General features: G+C 37.1%; 2 protein-coding genes across 6 annotated transcripts; one reads left to right on the forward strand and one right to left on the reverse strand.

Moving 5' to 3' along the window:
* Positions 1–1,330: 1,330 nt before the first annotated feature.
* On the reverse strand, positions 1,331–7,085 carry LOC132163993 (transcription initiation factor IIA large subunit-like). Its single transcript, XM_059574390.1, has 11 exons — positions 6,735–7,085; positions 6,269–6,439; positions 5,988–6,143; positions 5,693–5,744; positions 5,561–5,619; positions 5,257–5,379; positions 3,405–3,557; positions 2,256–2,322; positions 1,976–2,136; positions 1,797–1,880; positions 1,331–1,688 (listed from the first exon to the last, which is right to left on the reverse strand). The coding sequence occupies exons 1-11, from the start codon at positions 6,855–6,857 to the stop codon at positions 1,665–1,667; spliced, it is 1,173 nt and encodes a 390-aa protein (XP_059430373.1). The 5' UTR covers positions 6,858–7,085; the 3' UTR covers positions 1,331–1,664.
* A 5,995-nt stretch (positions 7,086–13,080) lies between these two features.
* On the forward strand, positions 13,081–19,344 carry LOC132164521 (uncharacterized). 5 transcript variants are annotated; one of them, XM_059575041.1, is made up of 15 exons: positions 13,081–13,247; positions 13,456–13,545; positions 13,722–13,844; positions 14,089–14,256; positions 14,345–14,428; positions 14,568–14,698; positions 15,476–15,523; positions 15,612–15,668; positions 15,865–16,608; positions 16,900–17,088; positions 17,178–17,315; positions 17,422–17,625; positions 17,720–18,616; positions 18,964–19,036; positions 19,169–19,344. In XM_059575041.1, exons 1-13 carry the CDS (start codon positions 13,227–13,229, stop codon positions 18,360–18,362), a joined length of 2,640 nt encoding a protein of 879 aa, XP_059431024.1. In that variant the 5' UTR covers positions 13,081–13,226; the 3' UTR covers positions 18,363–18,616; positions 18,964–19,036; positions 19,169–19,344. The 5 variants fall into 5 exon arrangements, with proteins under 5 accessions (XP_059431024.1, XP_059431022.1, XP_059431026.1 ...); XM_059575039.1 differs by having other exon boundaries at positions 18,964–19,344; XM_059575043.1 differs by having other exon boundaries at positions 17,735–18,616; positions 18,964–19,344.
* Positions 19,345–21,126: the final 1,782 nt, after the last annotated feature.

Here is a 21,126-nt window from a genome sequence, read left to right on the forward strand (position 1 = left end):
AGTCAAAAATTATGTAAATACAACATCATAGATATAATCAGTAAAATTTCACAATTAAAAACTATCTATGACAACAGCCTCTGCTAACCCATGTACAACTTGTCTTTATGGAACAAATCTGCTCCGACTTTCAGAAGCAGACTAAATCTAAGATATAAGTAGTCCAAATTTCCTTAAAACTTTATTTTACCAGCCATGAGAGATAATTTCACATTGAAATTATCCCTCCTCAGCTCAAAAGCCAGGAGCAAAAACAAAAAGACAAACAAAAACAAAAAACTATAATACACCCTACTCCCGTATGACATAGAAATTGGATTGGCAATCGGTGCAGTTAGACCGACGGGTGGGATTATGGCAGAACAGATCTAACGAACTGAAGTTATATCAGTGATGACGTCACTGGCACTCCAGCACGTGGGACTCACCCACCGACATGTGGCCAACAGATTGATGCATGAAGGTTGGCGGCTGAAAGAAGGGTGGCTAGTGAGCAATAACGTGGATGGACGGAACTGATGGAAAAAACTAGATTTGATTTTGACGAAAATAAATCTAGAAACCCAATCAAATTCGGTGAGATGGCAGTGGATGAAAAAGAAAAAAGAAAATAAGAAAGGGAGGGAGAGAAAACAAAAAGATAGTAGAGGGGAAGGGCAGAGGCTCCCTCCTCTCCTTACCATCAAGAAAATACGAGTTAAAAGAAAATCGCAGCTGTCATCTCATAATCTCATCTCACAACCATAATATATCCATATATATTGGGCACTTAAGAGCTTAAGAGCTCAACCACATATGGCATTTGACCAAAAAAAAAAAAAAAAAAAAAAAAAAAAAAAAAAAGGGTCAAACCTTTGAGTTGGGAAAATTCGTTGATTAAATAAATTATAATGCTATAAGGACCAAGGTTAAAGGTCCTGGTGGACGGGTTTGACAATCAAATTTGATTGTTCAAAATCAAAAGTAAAGTAATATTATCTTCACACTAAGATTTTATACTGATTAACATGTCTTGTCTTAAATAGCTTTTCATGTGTGAAAATCTAATGTAAAAAGTAATATTACTTATATATAATAGTAATGTTACACACTATACACGCATCTCACGAAACTAATGTGACAACATCTATCAACCCTTAAATCAATTCTCATTAAATATAAAAAATAAAAATTATAAGTTGATGAACACTATCATATCAGCCCAATGAGATAAAGAGTATAATATTTAACATTATTGTAGAAATAAATACAAATTGCCAAGTGAGACCTCTAGGTCTGCCCCTTTATAAGGGGACTTGGCTGCAACTTGTTGGGAGGTGCGTAACAAAACTACTAATAAACCGACTGCAATTCGTAGATTAACCAAAATGTTATAGTATACAGAGTTTATGGAACTACATATTCCATTAGAGAAATGGTAAACTTCTGCAAATGCCTCAAGTGACCATCCATTTAAAGGCCGAAAAAGCTCATTTGCTTTATGTACAACGGGCCAACATCCATCCCATCCCAGTCTTAAAAGTATCAAGCATCTCTCTCTCTCTTCAAGCTCTCAATTAATAATAATAATTAAGGAAAAATTACTGAACACCCAATGATGCCTCTGGATTTGCTCTGCAAGAACAACTGCCAGAAAATGGCAGAATAGATGCTCTCCAATAAAATCAGAACTCGAATTCTCCCGTTGCCTGCAGAGGATTGGAAGCATTCCAATGAAAACTTTGAGCTAGGGTCCAGTACAGGATGAAAACAGAAAGCGTAATAGAATTCCCATCAATCATTAGAGGAAAACTAACCTTGTTAAAGAGAATGTCTTTATTGTTTATGTGCATAATGCCATCCTTCAGCGAGCATTTCCACCTGCTTTTGGTACGCGTCACCTGCCCCCCCAAATGTATAATAGAAAAGTAAAAATGGTAGCCCAATATGTTTTAGGTATCTATTTTATGCATGATCTCACACACACAAAGACTACCTTATCAAACTGAGCCAAAACCAAATGCTGTGTGTTTTGCTCCTCTACTTCGTCTACATCATCTAAATCATCATCGTCATTCTCATTCAGTGGGGGCTCATCGTCATCATCCTCTGCAACATCATTTTGAACAACTGGAGCAGGAGTACCTGCTGGCTGGTCTGGAAAAAAATAAAAAACAGGTAGCTCCAACATTAGAGAGACAAACTTATGCCACACCAATTTTAACCATTTCAAACTTTTAATCATAATCTGTATCGCATATATTCAGAAGATTTACCATTAGGAGCCGGTGTGTTGGCTATGTTGTAGTCTTCATTGAAAACTCCTTGATAATTGTTGTATATCTGTAGGATGAGAGGGGAGGGGAGAAAACAAAAGCTAGTGAGAAAATGCAACTTTAAAAAAATCAGGGTAGAGAGAAGCCCTGCCAGTCATATTTCAATAGTTACAGCAAAAAGCACAGAGGCAAAATTATCCATCCACTCATTTGGAAAAGAGATCAAGCACTCAATATTTTTTCTTGTAGCACTCAAGATACTTGGGAAATTTTAAACCATCCAATCAATCTGTCAAAGTTCCAGCCCACCTACACACTGAACTATCCATTTATCCCAACTTTTGAAAAACTAATTATAAATTTTCAGCTGACAATGCCCCAGAATATGCATTTTAGGCTGTCATCACTCAATTGGAAATTCTTTCTTCTATACATGATCAAAAATCCATGAAGCACTATGCTCCTTGTGGTCCAATACGGAACCAACTCCCTTTACAAGCAATCAAATATTATGGCACTTTGTAGCCCAATGCTTCATTTGTTGGCCAAGATAGAGGGAGAAAAAAACAATCTTTTTTGATTGATAGGTTACACATGCACCCAGTGGATTATAAACCCATGATCTCACCACCCTATTCTTAGAGGGAGAGGAGGTGCCATTTTGAGCCAGAGTTCATTGGCAGAAACAATCTTTTCCCCTCCTTCCCAGCAACCAGAATTAAGGTATGAATCAATGGCTTAATGATGAAACATACAAATGCAACTTCCAAATAAAAATGAACAGGCAAAACCCACCCACCCACCCACATTTAAATTAAGATCCCACATGACTGCGATCAACCAATCAATCCACTTTTAAAGCAAAAGCAAAATGAAGGATTTCTAAGAATACGTAAGGCAGATAAGTCCTCAGTCAGATCACAAGATCAGCCTCTACAGGCAACCCAATGAAAATGCCTCAAACATAAGGTTTTACTCATGATACCAAACATTAGGCTAGGATATCAAATAGAAGTGCTAGGGCCGTTAGAAGTTGGTATGCATGTCAGATACATACATATACATACAAAAGGGACCAAAAAAAAAAAACAATAAAAGCGGAGTATTTGTTAGCATACTGTGTCTTACAAACTGCAGAACCATACTTACATTGGGAGTAGAAAGGACGTCATCATAAGGATCAGGAATTGGTCCATCAAGTTGAGGAATCTTTGAACATGACCTTGCCACATGTGCCACAACCTCTTTATTTGCAGTGGTGAGTATGCCGTGTCCACCCAGAGAAGTGCTGCCTCCGCTTAACTGAAAGGTTACAATCAAATGAGTCTAACACTGCATGAAATCAATAAGAGAGTATGCCATACACTGGAAACATGAATTCTGAGATTGCAAAAGCGGCGCCATTATAGAAGGGTCCCATTTTCTAAAAAAAATCAAAATCCTATAAATACAGTTATGAAAAGTTATATTTTACAACAATAAATGTCCTCACCTTTTGCAATATAAAGCGGAGAAAAAAGCTTCTCTTAGAACGGACATAATATTATCTGGCCATAAAATTGAGGCCCCACCAAGTATATTTATTCAAGATCAATACAAAAAGTATATCTACAAATCCCTTTACCACAAAAACAAATTTCCCCAGCATGCTCAATTATTGCAACAAGAAATGGCAAAAAATGACTCTCCAAATCTCTCACCCTGAATAAAACTCCAAAAGGGGATAATTTGCAAAATGTTAACAGCTGATTCAATCATTACGACAATCACAAAAGAGAACATGACATCCAACTCATTAGCCGAACACTAGAAAACATCATCAGGCTTAAATTGCTTCTTTTTTTTTATGAATAATAATTTATTAAAGAGATAGAGGCAACCCCCTCGTACACGAAAGGTATACAAGAAAAGGTAGCACCCTAAAGATGCCTGAAATCTAAAAAGTTAACAAGATCTAAGATAAGCTTGAACTGCTTCTAGGACTGAAGAAAAAAAAAAAAAAGGAGGCAAAAAAGTCCTGGATCATTTCTACTTTCTAGTGTTCCAACTAAATTAGCCAATCCCAAAATAGCTGCTTAAAAGAAAACCCAATAAAGCCTTTAGAAAGATCAACATCACCTCCAACTATGTTCTGCAAGGTGGATACCAACTTGTGCTTTGTAAAGTAAGCTTTGACTTGGCAGGAATCAGTTAGTAGGAAAGTCATCTCACTGACCATTGGATTATATACAACCTAGTGAAAATCACAACTAAACAGGTGATAGCTTTCTGTCTTTCCATTCATTCTGAATGGACCCTTCTCCCTAAGAATTGGACAAACCAAGTTCAACTATCTGGGAAGGGTGGTACAGGAGAAGAGTCCTATCCTTCCAGGAAATTGCATGGATATGGTAACCAAAAGAGAAGCAATTAAGCAAGCAAATGCCTATTTTTTCAAAGGGCTATTTTTCCTTCTTTTTTTCAAGCCATGCAGCTGACACTAGTCATATCATAATACTTCAACTAACTAACCTTATTTCTGATGATTTTACTGTACTTTCTCCGATTTGCAGTACCTCCACCTCATCTAACACCTAAGGTCAGTAGAATTTCAAACCACTTCAACTACTATCACCCCGTTCTAAAACCTGTTTGACTTCATTTTATCTGACATCTGTCCTCAATATACGGACATCAATATTACATATTATGCCCAGCTCTGTACCCTTTCAAAGGATCCTTGATCAGCTCTAAACATACTAAAGAGATTCCAACCAATAATATGAAATTTCAATGACAAAAATGCAACAGAACCCCAATTTACCTTCCTAAACCAATCTAGTCCAATGAAGATTCCACAAAGGCTAACACTAATAAATCACAATCCAAAATTCAGGTAAGCAAAATCAAAGTCTTCAGAGAAATAAACCATTTAAACTACTTAAATTTAACCCAAATTCATCCAAAAGAAGAAAAGCATTCAACATCTTATTCATCCAACAAAAAAAAGGAGAGGACAAACCTCAATCTCAAACACCTCAGAGGCAGCATCCCCAGCTCCATCTTGCTGAGGTATGAATCCACCAGGGTGATATTGTGAAGCAAACTCTTCACGTTTTCGCTTCCCAGACAGCGTGAAGAAGTCCTGGGTTTTTCTCGAACAATAAGATAACACATAAAATATGGTACTAGCATTATGTTGTACATCCTATACAAAAAGCGATTCAAAGAACACATTCCATAAAGGAGGTTTATACACCTTAGTAATCCAGAACTCTGTAACTATGAGTTTTTCTTCTGCAATATGAAGTAACAACAGGGATTACCTGTGTCGTGGGCTGATGAGGGGTTCCTCTGTCCAACTCATCCCGCCCTTCCACATAAGCTACACAAGTACAACATTAAGTATTATAAAATAATAGACAAACACCTATGGGAGTATTTTATATCATACTTACCAACATTAACATCAAGTGGAGGCCTTTGGCTCATCCAAGGAGAAGGAGGTTGCTGCAACAAGAATAAAGAGGATTATCATAAGCTACCCTTTAAAACAACCAAATAGAAGTATAACCTGTTTAGCATCCTTACGCCACTTACAGAACAGCTAAGGATACTAGTCCCCCACTACATTAATGCCAGTTTATAAACAAAAATAGCTATAGATACCTCTACTATGAATTAATTGTTAGGCATTTAAGCTTTCAAAATAGAAACTAACAAACAAAATGGTGCCAGTAATGTAATGTTTACCATGAAGGGGCTAGGTCTTCCAGTTTTCGCCTCATTATTGTTTCCACCCCCACCACCACTAGTATCACTTCCAGGAGTGGGATAGTCACTAGGTCCAGTAGGAATGTTATACATCGAACTGTCTGCAGTTCCCGGTAAAGGTGTTTGAATGGGAGTCTGTAAAGGCGTCCACATTTCAAAGTAAACCACATCAACTCTCCATCAATTGAACTCATAACTTACTTTAAAATTTAAAAACTGGACAGAGATCGTTTCAGTGAAAGAAAAAGGCACAAACTCACTGGAGGAAAGAGCATCTCAGCAGTGGGAGTTTCATACTCCTCGCTCCCTTCGTACGGCACATTAAGATCGTGAACGGGAGCGGCAGCACCCCCAAGTGCGGGCTTAGGCGCACCAGTCCGCTCTATCGGACCAATTATTACACCAGCTTGAATCATTCTCGCCTCCCATGTCTACAAATTTCCCATAACAAATCAGCTAAACCCAACTCAAACACCAAAGATATAAACTAACAGAAAGCTCAAAATAGCTTCCCAAAAGGACAATTTAACCCCACGAATAGGAACAATCTCAAAACCCTAGAAATGACCAGATCGAACCCACATATCAATTTGCTCAAAACCCCCACCGATCCCTTTGAAAATGAAGAACCAATCACTCCCTGTAATAAAACCCTAATAGCACCGAAAACGAAAAATAATAATAACACAAAATTATTTTTAAAAAATAAAATAAACAGATAATTACTCCTTGAAGCTCCTTGAGAACATCCTCTCCTGGCCCTCCGTTGTTGACGAACTCTTCGCGGACCTTGTTGATGACATCCTCGATGACCTGGATGTAGACGGTGCTCGTCGTCGAAGTCGCCATTTCCGAATCTCCCAAAGCTCCGATTCTCCGAACAACCGAATCGGTGATTTTCTCGGGAAAATATCGGAGAGAAACTTCAGCACCAAAGATCTGAACGGAGCATGGAAATGAAATTCTAGGTTTTGTGGATTTGAGAGAGGCGTGGGGTTTGGGCGGTGTCTGAGAGTGAGCGAACTGAGGAGAGAGAAAGAGAACGTCGAGAGAGAGAGAGAGAGAGAGAGAGGCGGACGAGAAAAGCAGAATAAAGGGTGGAATATAAATAGGTTTGCATCCGATTTTATTCGTGCGTTCCACGTGGCGAGATCTGCACGATCCTGATCTCTTTTCTTCCATCGCTCGTTTGGGAAAGTCTTTTTTGGGGCGCAAGCGGCGTGTACAACGTTCGATTTGTTGGGACAGACAGGACGGAGGCTCATCCGTCACCGCCCATTGGGTGGTGGGCCCTCCTAACATTTGCTAATTGCCATGCAATTTGCTTTTGGTTATTTTTCTGGCTTCAGTTCAATCAGAGAATTCAATGCTATTTTTGTTTTCTCCCTTTTATTTAATTTTTTTTTAAAAAAAAATAAAAATAGTTAAATACTGCATACTCCATGGAATTTCAAAACTTTATTTTTACTTCTTAGAGTTTTATTTTTATCACAGGATTCTTGTAGTTTTAATAATAGACTAAGTTAGTCCTAAAAAAAAAAAATTAAGTACGTGCCATATATCAACATTTGATTGGTCCACGTGATTTTTCGTTAAGTCAACTAATGGAGGATTAATTTGGTCTATTATCAAAATCACAGGGACCTCTTGTGATAAAAATGAAACCCTAAGGGGTAAAAATAAAGTTTCGAAACCCAGGGTATTTAGTATTTAACCCAAACAAAAAATATTAACAAATAATTTAAACACAAAATACTTTTAAAAATATAAAAATAGTTTTTTTTAAAAAAAAAAAAAAACAAGAGTAAGAAATGCATTCACAAACAAAACTAATATCTTTTTTTTTTTTTAACAAAAAAAAAAAATAGAAAAAGCGATGGTTAATTTGCTAGGGCGGTTCTTAGAATTAGGGGTGAAAATGCAGTTATGGTTAGTGGTTATTGGCCAAAACTGCTAAAGGCGGTTAGTAAAATCGATTAACTGCCTCTACTAACCGTCTAGGCGGTTAACCGGTGGTTAACTGTTAGTAACTCTAATAACCGCTAACCGTTTTTTAAAAAAACAAAAATTTAAAATTTAATTTTGAAATATATATATATTGTTTCTATAGTAATACAATAATATCATACTACATACCTACGACATCATTTCTAAATTTGTATATATATATAAAATTTTAAATACAAAAGCGACATCATTTTCTCTCTCTCTATATATATATATATACTAATCGCATTCAAAAGCAGCTAGCAGATGATTATTAACCACCCGCATTTTTACCCCTAGTTAGAATTGGCCATTCCTTATAGTTAAAGAAGAAGATCAACTATACATTACAAGTTACTTTTCTTTCTCTTCATTTAAAATAAAAGAAATGCTATAAATATTATCACTCTCATACTCTTAAGTATATATAATATATATATTTTTAAGTAACTTCTAAAATTATTGTTAAATTTTAAATTAAATAATAATTTAAAATGCCTTGTCAAAATGTGTACATTTGAAAGTGTGAAAATATCATTTTTCTTGGAATAAACAACCAAAATGTTCGACTGAATATCGTTATGTGTGAATTTACTCGACATCTGCTTGCTTATGCCGGAGGCAAATGATTCATGGTGGCATCTTTATGACGTAATAGAGATCATCTGGAAAAGACTTAATCTAAAAAGTGTGTAATATAAGTAGTTTATTGCAGAAGGCATGTTTCTTAAGGAAACCAAATCAACTCATGCACTAGCAAAATCAAATTAAGCAAACGGATAGAGAATTTAAGAAATGGGACATTTTATTCAATCGTGTAATTCTTTCCAAAACTGTAAATTCAAACACTTGTATATAAACCTAATGAACAACATCAATGGAAAAGTACTGTGCAACAGGATCAGTGGCTTATAAGCATGTCGATGTCCACGGTCCCTCTCTTGCCGTGCATCAAAACCATTGGCACCAACCTTGCCACCGCGGGACAACTACTCAATGATTTTGAGTTCATCTCTGGCTTTTTGGTTAGTCTGGGGCTGAAGTATGAGAGCATTTTCAACAGACTCCTTATATGGGGTTCTCTTCTCTAAGTTTCAGGAAAATATAAAAAAAATCGCAAAAGCTACCCACAGCCGACTCCCTAAATAAGCCACAAACATGAGGATCGCTACAATAGAACCCAAAATATAGGGTTTCACTATAGCGATCCTTGTAATTATTAAAATAGAAAAAAAAATATTATTCTCTCTCCTCAATCATTAAAGAAGTACAAAAATAAAGAAGTTTAAAAAAAATAGAGAAAAGTAAATAAATGATATTTAATTAATATAGGAAATGATAAAGGAAAGCTATTGTGGAGTATATTAAAATAGAAAAACAAAAAGTAATTTGGATCCTTAAATGTAGAAAAAATAACAAAAAAACTGCTAGGAATGCTCTGACTTATTAATTATCACTAGTGACAATCTCTTTAGTCACCTCCTTGCCCACAAGATGAGGCTTGTGAGCATCACGCTTAGTTATGGGCAGATTCCACCACCATGGTGATAGAGGAAGATAGATCTTCTCCATTTCATTAAATAGAGAGATCAATTTAGTTGTTTTAAGATGGTATTTTTGTCTAAATAAAAAATAAGAAATTCAAAAATGACAAAATGATAAAATTACCCTAAAAAAATAACCAACTTGTTACTCTCCATTTCAAATGATCCAAGTCCGTGGCAGAGGAGACAACTGCGGCTTAAGCCACTCCTCCAACCAAAATTCTGGGCCACTGTGGCGTTGGTTTCCCACCCAACTCCCTTTCTCATTTGACTTTCCACTCCTAATAGGCATAGTACTCATTCGGGCTAAAGGCCCACATGCCAAGTCAATGACACTATTAGACAATATTTGACCACATATTGACCAATCCTACCAAGCTACGTACCTAATTTCACTTCTTACATTGTTGCCTCGCCAGTCGCCACAAATCGGGGAACCTAAATTGGTATCCAGCCAGATATTTTATTCACCACCTCACTGCTGATCTCAGCAATTTGATTATTCACTCAGAGGCATTTGATGGCACTAACAAGATCTAAGTGGGCAATGGTACCCGCCTTCCCATCAACAGTACCGGCATCTCTAAAGTCTCTCGTAATTTTATTTATATGACATGTTCTAAAAATTACAAAAAAAAATAAACTTTTTATTCAAAAATTTACTTATGATAACAATGTTTTTATAAAGTTTCACCCATCTTTTTGTTTTTTTTTTAAAGAATCGCATGTTCGGGAAAATTTTGTACCACAACCCTAGTAGAAATGGAATGTATCATCGGTTCTCTCCCTCAACTGCACCACATAGTGTCTTCTCTAGTGAATGTGCCTCTCTTATGGACTAGCATGCACGTCTTATCCATCCCACTGATTGCATTGTTTGGCATGTTTTATCCAAATTTCAACTTCATGTCACATCCAATAAAAAATTGACTCGTTATCCTGCATGCTAGACTGCTAACGAGGAAAAAGTCCTTCGCTTCCTTTTTTTGCTGTCCGAAAACAAATCAAGTTCTCCACTTGAATCAATCTTTCCTGATGTTTGGGGAGCTTCCCTTATTACCAAATAATGGTGCACACTATTGTGTTGTTTTTGTTGATCATTTTAATAAATTTACTTGGTTATATTATATTTCCTGCAAATCTGATGTTTTCTTAATTTTTACAAAAGTTCAAGCTTATACCAAACACCTTTTTCACAATAAGATTAAATCTATCCAAACGAATTGAGGTGGCAAATATACAAAATTGTGTAACCTTTTTGCGTCTCACGGAATTCACCATCATATTACGTGCCCCATACCAATAAGCAAAATAGGTTTGTGGAGAGAAAGCATTGCGATATTGTTAAAATGGGCCTCACATTTCTGGCACATTGCTCTGCTCCCCTCACATATTAGGTTGCGGCTTTCCAAACAGTCAACTTCCTTATAAACAGATTACACACACTTGTCTTAAACAATGACTCCATTTCAAACACATTTTAACCTCTACACAAATTATACCTTCATGCGAGTTTTTGGTTGTGCTTGTTGGCCCCATCTCCAGCCCACAACAAGCACAAATTGGATTTTCACTTCAACACCTACATCTTCATCAGATACAATCCTTCTCATTGTGGCTACCAAATGCCTCCGTCTTCCTACTAGACAAACTTACATTACGAGAATGTCATCTGTGATGAGTCTTCCTTTCGCTTTGCTACTAGACAAACTGTAATGAAAGGTTTCATCAAGCTGAATAACTATAAAACAACACATGTTTTAGAGGTGGAAAAACACAAACGTAAGTCCATGACGTACTAAGTAATAATATATGTGGTGTACTTGCATGCATTGAACTCAGTTATTCAACAAAAGTTGATAAATCACAAATAGTAATAAAGTGGAGTTCAGTTCAACGATAAAATGACATGATGATGCAATATAGATATAATACATGATAATTAATAAAAACATGTTATAGTTTAATCTCTTATGGCTTATTCGAGCCTTTAGCCTATTTTCAATAGAGTTAGCACTATCCTAAGAGACTTGTAGAACAATACTGGTGACCCAGATATTGTCGCATACCATTATATAGTAGCAGTCTGATCGAGTCCGACCTTAGATGGTCAATGCTCCTAGCAAAGCTGTCGTGGTGACCCATTTTTAAATGGTGCATCGATCACAAAGAACCATCGAATCAAAGGTCAAACAATAATAGTAAATATCTTTAACGATAGGGCCAACCCATATAATAGTAGCCATGGCCGTTATTCCGTTACACAGTGTATCATGTCATACGATGCAATTACTCATTGTCTTTTTACACGCATGCATTTACAAAACTCATATATTTCATCTTTTCATCATCCCATCGATCATTTTCACAATTATAGTTTGCATCATTCTAAAATGTATTTCATATAAGTTATATGCATACGCATTTGATACGTAAAATAATTATGTCATGAATAGTTGAAATAACCAGTGATCGCATGAGATATCTATTTATTTGTGGCAGAATTGCTATTTCGTGGGAATCTATAAAGCAAACAATACCATAGTTCCTCCTAATTTGTGGGTGGCCACTCCCAGTCAACCACGGCAGAACCTGGGGTGGCTTGACATCCATTCAATGAGCTTCTTTTTTTGTTTATTTATTTATTTTTAAGTTTAAAAGAAAATGTTAAAAAATGGGTTTTTTTTTTTAAAAAAAAAAATTGTTTATTCTCTCAAGAATAGCTATTCATCTTATTTTCTAGACGAATAAGTATTCATTTCTGTAAGAGAATAGTTTTTTTTTTTTTTGACATATCCACACAAGGGAAGAGAGAGAGAGATTCGAACTAGTGACTTCCGCTTCATTAGGCATGATTCACAGCTGATTGTTATATTTTAAGGGTCTATTTCATAAATCAAACGAGACTTTAATGTATAATTATGAAATGGGGAGTCTTATAAATGCATACATTAGGTGGATGAGCATTTAATTTCCATCTCTTGAGATTTGTACATGTACGCTCTTGATTCATGCAATAACCCTTTCATATTCCTATCATCCCATTATGACTCTATTTTTGACCAATATAAGATACGCACAACAAAGGAGATAAATAATATAGAGAACTAGTTTCATATATTGCAATCTATCTATAGTAATGTTAGGTACTATCATTTTATCCCCCTAAAGTTAATGTGGCTTTCAAAATCATTATTAGATCAAAATTCAAGTATGATTTATCTAAAATTTAATGGTGATTTTAAAAGGCACATTAGCTTTAGGAGGATTTTAAGAAAATAAAAAGATGATACCTAGCATTACTCATTTATCTATGACCTTTTTTTTTTTAATTATTATTTTTTATATTTCACAACATATTTCATCTTTTAAAATACTAAATAACATATAGAAGAAAGAAAGAAAGACAAAAAAAGATAAATACAAGAAAACAAAAACGACAAAGGGGGTAAAAAAGGAAATTTAATTGTACAACGGGTATGCATGTAATTGCCGCATATAACTAGGGCACACAAGTTCTTTCTCAATTCATTTTTAGCTGTAGAGAAGAATCCATCAAAGTACTCTCGCACGCTAATCCATGGCCTAAGCGCAAAGTCTTCGAGGCCCCTCTCTATTTCATCGCAAAGATTTTTCCCATCACCGTCTCGGCTAAACGCTTCCTCCAGTCCCTCACAAACCCTAGAAAATGTCGGGCGGCTTCTTCCGGGTAAGTTTGTACGCAATAGCCAGTCATTTACGCATATAACTTGCGCTTTCTTTCTCTTAGATCCAAACTTAACTGCCTGTGGATTACTCAGATCCTCGCAATTGAATGTGTTAATTACTGTTTCTTCTGGTAATTATTGTAGTTTAGGTATGTGTATATGTATGTGTATAGACGCACAGCGAAATCATAGTTTTGTGTGTGTGTTCAGGGCACGTCGGCGGACCAAGACACTCGGTTTTCGAACAAGCAAGCGAAGCTTATGAAATCGCAGAAGTTTGCTCCTGAATTGGAGCACCTGGTTCGTTTTCTTTTACTTTGATTGGATATCCTTCTCTTTTTGTTAAATGCTTAGAATTTTGCGACAACAGGAAGTGCACAATGCCAGGAATTGGCGGGTTTTTGGCTTTAAATGTGGTTGTTATATCGTTTTTTGTCATGGTGATTATGCATAGGTGACTGTGATTTGTGTTTTAGGTGGAAATGACGAAGGTGAAGATGGATGTTATCAGACCGTGGATTGCTAATAGGGTGACCGAGCTTCTTGGGTTCGAAGACGAAGTTCTTATTAACTTCATTAACAGTCTTTTGGAGAAAAAGGTAATCTAGTAGACTAGTATTGTTTTTTGTTAGCAATTTCATCTCAACAAGCGATTCAAGTTGTTTATTTATCATAAGCACTATACTACTTGCCATGGAGATGTAAACATCGAGATAGCTAGACCCATTACCCCGGTTACCAACTGAGCTAATAGTTTATCAGTAAGGTTTTGTTGATACGAGGGCTTCTTGTTAGTTTGCATGAGTATAGTGTTGGAATCACGTGTTGTTTGTTTGGATGCAGGTAGTGAATGGGAAGGAGGTTCAAATTTCACTTACTGGATTCATGGAGAAAAATACTGCGAAGTTTATGAAAGAGCTATGGACGCTTCTTCTCAGTGCACAGAAGAATGCAAGTGGTGTTCCTCAGCAGTTTTTGGATGCCAAAGAAGAAGAAACTAGGAAGAAGAAGGTAGAAATATTTGTCCAGTCATGACATGCTTGTTGTTTGTCCATGTGACGTCTCTTTCTTGACAAAGTTGTACAATGGCTGGTTGCAGGCGGAGGCAGATAGGATAGCCTTTGAGATTGAGAAGAAGAAAGATAAGGAAAGAGAACTTGAGCAAGAGAGGTCGAAGAAAATGGTAAGGCCTACATTTTTCATGCTGGAGTTGCATTTCTAGATCTAAGTGTTTGGTTTTAACTTTCGTTTGTGTTTTTCATGGCATTCAGCTAGCTTCTGCAATTATTTGGGTTCATGTCCTTTACCTCAAACTACTGTAGGACGGCATGGTTGATGCGAGGGCAACTAACTCTGGTTTGGAGCCAAACTCAAAGCCTAGGGCTTCGAGTCACCGTCCTGAGGATGAGGAAGAAGCTGGCAAGAGGAATAATGGCGTGAGAGGAAGGTACAGGTAAAGAATAGGAAAACATTTAAATACCAGCTCTTCCATCTGGCATTTTTTATTCTTCCTTTTTTCCCCTTTTCCAGTTTGTGGTTACAGTGTCATTTCTTGATATACACATCATATGTCTCGACACTTTATCCGCATGCACTCATATATTTTGAGTAAGCATGTATTTAGTACATATCTGTTGTGCATACAAACATGCACACACATACACACACATATTTTCCCTAATTTTTTTTTTTTTGGTTTAACTTTCCTCTTGCCTTTCCTCCTATTGGTTTGCAGCTGGCTCCTTATTTTCCTTCAATATGCTGCTTTCTTCACTAGCATTCATACTGAACTATCTTTTGGTGGTGTTTCTTGTCTTTTGCTTTCTTTGTTTTTTCTTCTAGGGAAGAGAGGTCAGAGTCAATTTTGCTTTGTCTTCAGCAGATTCCCTTAATACTTAACATGTTACTGTTTGTGCATATTGGAGTTTCTTATGTTAATGATGTAGCTCTATTACTTCTTTCCATGCATGATATAGGTCGATATAGGTGTTATTAAATATTGGAGTTTGTGAAACTGCAAATACAGACACCTACTATTTACCATGGTTAGCCTTAATTAAAAAAAAAAAAAAAAGAGAAAGGGAAATATACTTCTTGTGATGGCTGACTATGATCGGTTGAAGATTAGTCTTCGATTTGTCACTAAAATGGTTGCTAGGTAGAAAATAACTTCAGAACTGCTATATTGGATGAAGATGTGGAAGACTGTTGATGTATGAATCTCTTGCAGGGTTTCCAGATCTCCTCATTCAGCCAGACATTCCCCTTCATCCCCTCGGTATTTGTCCTCACTATCAGATGCTATCATTATTTGAATTGTGTTGCTTGGTGATAGAATTGTTTACATCATGGTTTTCTAAGTGCAGAGGTTCTCCATCTAGGTCAATGAGCAGGTCGTTATCTAATCCCAGAAGTTATTCAGGGTATTTTTCTATATTTACTATACTAGCAGCAGTAATACACTTCCATTATTCAGTTTGTCATAGCTAGACTACACTTTTTTGTTTTCCTGTTTAGTGGGGGCTTGCATGTATAACTTGATTATTTTCAATGATTATATTGTTAGTTTTCTCTTTCGTACTTGAAGTATAATTTCTGACTCAATTGTAATTTTCCTAGTGGCAGACACCAGTCAAGAAGTTTATCTAGGTCACCTGGAGCTCAAGGGCGCTCTGTTTCTTCAGAAAGGGTGTATCGCTCCCCACGAAGACGGTCTGTGACGCCTCGTCGAAGGAATTCGCCTTTGCATTCCCCATCTCCTTCTAGACGAAGATCATCTTATTCTAGGCGAAGATCTAGGTCACGCTCACCTTATAGATCACCTTCTCCGGTGAGGCGTCGGCCGCGTTCTCCTTTTCGTCGTAGGTCACCTTCTCCTGTGCGACGCCGTAGATCACCTTCTCCTTTTCGACGCCGTAGGTCACCTTCACCTATCCGACGCCGTAGATCACCTTCGCCTGTGCGACGGCGAAGATCCCCATCACCTTTTCGACGCAGATCCCCACCTCTTGTGCACCGTGGATCACCCTCACATGTTCGGCGCAGATCACCCTCACCTATTCGGCGCAGATCACCTTCACCTATTCGACGTAGATCACCCTCTCCCTTACGAAAAGGACCACTGTCTCCTGTTCGACGGCGGTATAGGAGATCTCCAACTCCACGGCGCAGCTCTCCTTCACTTCTGCGGCATAGGTCACCTATTCCTAGTCGCAGGAGATCACCAATTCCTCCCCGGCGTAGGTCTCCACCCTATGGATCAAGTTCTCCATCCCCCATACAACATACATCTCCATCCCCAATTAGGAGGAAATCTCCAAAGCACCCGAGGAGCCCTGTCCGATCATCCAAAGAAAGGATCAGGTATTTAGGACAGATCCTTTCATAATTTTTTTTTTGGTCGGGTTATTGGAAATAATTGGTTGCAAGTTGGTGGTGCTGTGTGGCTAGGTATAAGGAACTTGAATAGAGGTTGTGTATTTACACTTCAATTTTGCAAGTGGAAGAAATTGCGAAGCCTAACCACTTGTAGCATCTCCTATTGCATGTCAAATGGTTTCATTGCTTTCTGTTTGCCTTAATTGATTTTATACTGATACCTTGTAGTTTCAATGTGTGAGGCAGCTCAGTATTTTGTGTAAATATGCGTTTCAGGGCACAGGAAAAATTGTCTCCTTTGGCACAGCGATTATCTAGTTCTTTGAGATCACCGCAGAGAGATGCACGGAATCGGAGTGAAACCCGCAATAAAGTGTCAGTTTCGATGTCTTCACCAGAGAAGTCTCCAACTCCCTCAAAATCTCCACCACCGGCAAGGAAAAGGGTTCCCAGTGAAGATAGGAGGTATATGTCTCACCTGACTCTTATATTGTTATAATCTTTTGAATTTTCCATTTTATTTGTATATTTAGACCATTTTGGTGCTTGCAAAGGTCATTTAGTCCATACCAGAGTCCTGTGAGGCAAGCAGGGAAGCAAATGATTCGTGATGGAAGCTTCAGTCCTGCACGAAAACCTTGTCATGACAGTCTAGAAATTAGTGAAGAGGGTGAAGAACCTAAATATGCCAGGTTCAGTTTGAATTTAACTAGTTTCTGACTGTTTATTTTGTTTCTTACTATAATGGAATGGGTTGATTTTGTTAGTTAAATTACCCAAGTGATGCTGGTTTTGTAGGGAGGAGGATGTGGATCCTAAATCTAAGCCTTCGCATAAAAGGTCCATGCTTTCATCTGCTGTCAACAAGCAGAAAGATTCACCTGTGAAGGTCCATCACAAGGAAGGACATTCTCCTAAAAGATTAGCAGATTATCGGGCTACTGAATCCCAGGCTCGTTCTGATAACATGGAATTGAGAAAGAAAGAAGAGGAGACAAAAAGGTATACTTTGTCTTTATAATGCATATTTTCATGTTAATCAGACACCCATACTTATGATGCATGAGGGTCTGACATCATGAAACATTTCTGACAGTGAGAAATCTTCTAGGAGGGGGGTTCGTCCTGAATCTCCTGGTCAACAAAAGTCACCCTCATTGTATAAAGAATCTTTAGTAGGTGATAGGCAACATCCAGCATACCCTGGAGATGGTAAAATATCTGATGAGAAGAACCGGTCTCGTTCAAATGATGTGGATAACAGTAGACGTCGTTCAGAAACTGTACAAGATTCTGTTGGAAAAGTTTATCATAATAAACAGGCTGCTCCAGACGATTCCAGTTCTGAGGAAAGTGATAAGCACAGAACTGAAGAGAAGAAAAGGAGAAAGCATAAAAGATCTGAGAGGAAAGAGCTTGCTTCAGATGATAGTTATGATTCTGAATTAGAGGATAGGAAGGAGGCTAAGAAGAGAAGGAAGGAGGAAAAGAAACTTCGGAAGGAGGAAAAACGTCGACGGCGTGAGGAAAGGCGTCGGAGAAGGGAAGAACGGCGTGCAGAGAAGCTGAAAGTGAAGAATCAGGATGGTGCTTATGCTTCTGATGGTGAACGTACTGCAAGGAGGGAGTCTCATCCAAGTGATGATGAAGACATGCAGACTGAGCAGACAAAGCTTGAGATTGAGTTACGGAAGAAGGCTCTCGAATCACTTAAAGCTAAGAAGGGCATCAGTCACTAAATTTTTTGCTGCCTCTGGGACCTTGAGCCGTTCCTTTACCTTAAATCAATTTTTTTTTTTTTATTAAATTCATGTTGAACGTTAGCAATGAAGTTTTATGGGATGTTTATGTCTTAAATGGAAGCATTTTTATATATTGGTTACTGTTTGATGTATTCTATGTTTACTGCTGGCAGCTGAAATGGATAAATGAGGATTTCCTGAGCTATTCTCTTGAGTGCAACTTTATGCAGGACTTGCTGCTAGATTTTCTGGTAATAATTGTCTTCCCTTAGTTGGGAATCTTTTTTATTTTTTTTGGTTTTTTAGGATATTGTTGTCATATGGATGAAAGAAATCTCACTTCTGTGACCAATGCTTGTTTTATTTGTTTGTTGCTTTAGAATTTAATTTTTTTTATTTTAATATAAGCTTAAGTGATGCCAATTGTTATTTAAAGTAATTGCAAGCGAAATCTAACCATGTTGGTAGGATTCACAATCCTTTTTTATTCTCTTTTTCTTCCCTTGTGTGTGTTTTGAAGACAAGAGTTAAGCCTAAAGGTCCTGTATTTTCAATAATTTTAAGTTGATACTAAATTTGGTTTCTGGTCAATTGGTAGATGAAAATAATGTCAACTAGATGATTTGGTTGAGCAGACCATGTGCAGATCCACATTCTGAACATCAATTCAGGTGAAGTTTTTCATTCTTTTATGTTCTCTTTAAGTAGAGAACTCTGTAAATCACTATAGGTGAATCCTCTTTGTATGCGTGTAATAGTTCCTTTCTCACTGTATTTTGGTTTGACCTCTGTATGGTTGGCAGCTTGAGAGTTGTTCCTTGGACTTTGTTATCTGAAATACTTCATTGTTGTTGGACTCATCCTGACCTGATGATGTCTGCTGTAAAGTATAGAGATGGCATCGTGTATGTATATATATGATAATTAGTTCTGTATGAGAATATATGACTATCTTTATGGGCAGTTGTTTTCAGGCTTCTATGGCTTGTGCAGATATTTCATTTTAATAGAGATAGGAAAAGCTCAAGTACGTGTTTAATTGTGGCATGTATATGCTTTTCATTTTGGGTTTATATAATATATAGTTCATTTTTAGCTGTTTCTTTCTCCTGTCTCATCAATGATTTAATAATTACCCAAACTGATGGACTGCAGTTTCTAGGTTTAGCTTTCTTAAACCTGATGTTGGTGGTATAAATTCCTATCTATACAGCTTTTAGTTTTACTAAACCGCCCTTTCTGTCTCTTCTTCCCCCTCACCTCTTAGTACTATTGATGCCATAGCCATTGGTGCGGGTTTACAGCTAACGAAGAAGTGTCTCAGAATGAAGTTTAGCCGAACTCTTAAGATAGATTTCCAACTTATCTTTTTCCTGTACCTTCTGTTGTGGGTTATAAACCTGTGTCATTTTTTATTAAACTTCTAGGTTATTCTTTTATGTCTCTTATGTAAAATGGCTCTCCCACAACTTCTCCAGTCCCAATCCCAGGTTTGAGGCCCAAGTATATGTAGAAACTAGAATCTAATAAATTTGCTGAATTCTTTTGGGAGGATATTGGAGGCGTGGAAGCCAAGGAAGTAAGAGGTTGTGCTGAAGAGGTTATACATGACGAGAAATTCTATGGGATTGCTGGCTAAGAGGTTTCTAGTCAGCTTCTCAAACTTTAGCTAAATTTGAGGTTCGCTTTTCCTATTTTAAGTAAACACTTTTTAAAAACATCAATCATTCAACTCTCTAAATATTTATTTATTTATTATTTTTTTAATTCTTTTTGTGAGTTGCACCACCGACGATAACCTTGTGGAGGTCAACGATGTTCGGGTGCTTCACTATCTTCACCAAAATCTCCCTCTTGATCTATTCCATCATGCCTACCTTTATCACCTTCTCTTTTCCTACCACCTTCATCACCTCCACGCTCCTCCCGGTCTGCAAGTTTTCGGCGTGGTAGACCTTAGCGAGAATAATGAGACCCAGAAGTGACCAAATATGTACTTTTTGTGGAGCAATGTGCAGTTGCCATCTTTGCCCTTCTCACCCATTTTTAGCTACGTCTACTTGCAAAAAACAAAAAAGCTAACAAAATTTGAACTTGGGCAGGTGAATTTACAGATTAGGGCTAGTCGAGATTGCTGCGCTGCCTTGGCAAAAAATGGAAGGAAAAACAGAGATAAAGATCAGACGGTTATTTGTCTTCCACGTGTTTTTGGTGGCAGGTCTATGCCCAGGCACCGCTCGGCATTGTTAGCAAAGCTCTTGCCATCTCTCAGCTTGGCTATTTGACGAAGATACATGGGAGAGAGAACGAAATAACATACCTAAAACAAAAACTGAAATGGAGAAAAAAAAAAAAAAACTTGATAAATGATTGTTTCTGTGAGTTTCCTTTTAACTTAAGTTTTAGGAAAAATTTAGGGTTGAATTCACTTTATCCTCATGAAGTTTTAGATGGTTTTCAATTTGAACTTCAATGTTTAAAAATTGGCAATGTGCCCCTTTAATGTTTCAAAAATTTTCAATTAAGACCTTTCGTTACTAATTTTCGTCTAATTGGACAGAAATCACGTGGAATTTTGATCTTCATTAAAACCTATGAAATGATGTAATTACCTTCAATTTCATAGGTTTTAATGATGGTAATTACGTAATTTTATAGGTTTTAATGAGGGCATCATAATCTCCCGTGAGACACACATGAGATGATTTTCGTCCAATTAGACGAAAATTAATAACAGATGGTCTGAGTTAAAAATTTTTAA

This window comes from Corylus avellana, chromosome ca10 (assembly GCF_901000735.1).
Source record: "Corylus avellana chromosome ca10, CavTom2PMs-1.0".
NCBI lineage: Eukaryota > Viridiplantae > Streptophyta > Magnoliopsida > Fagales > Betulaceae > Corylus > Corylus avellana.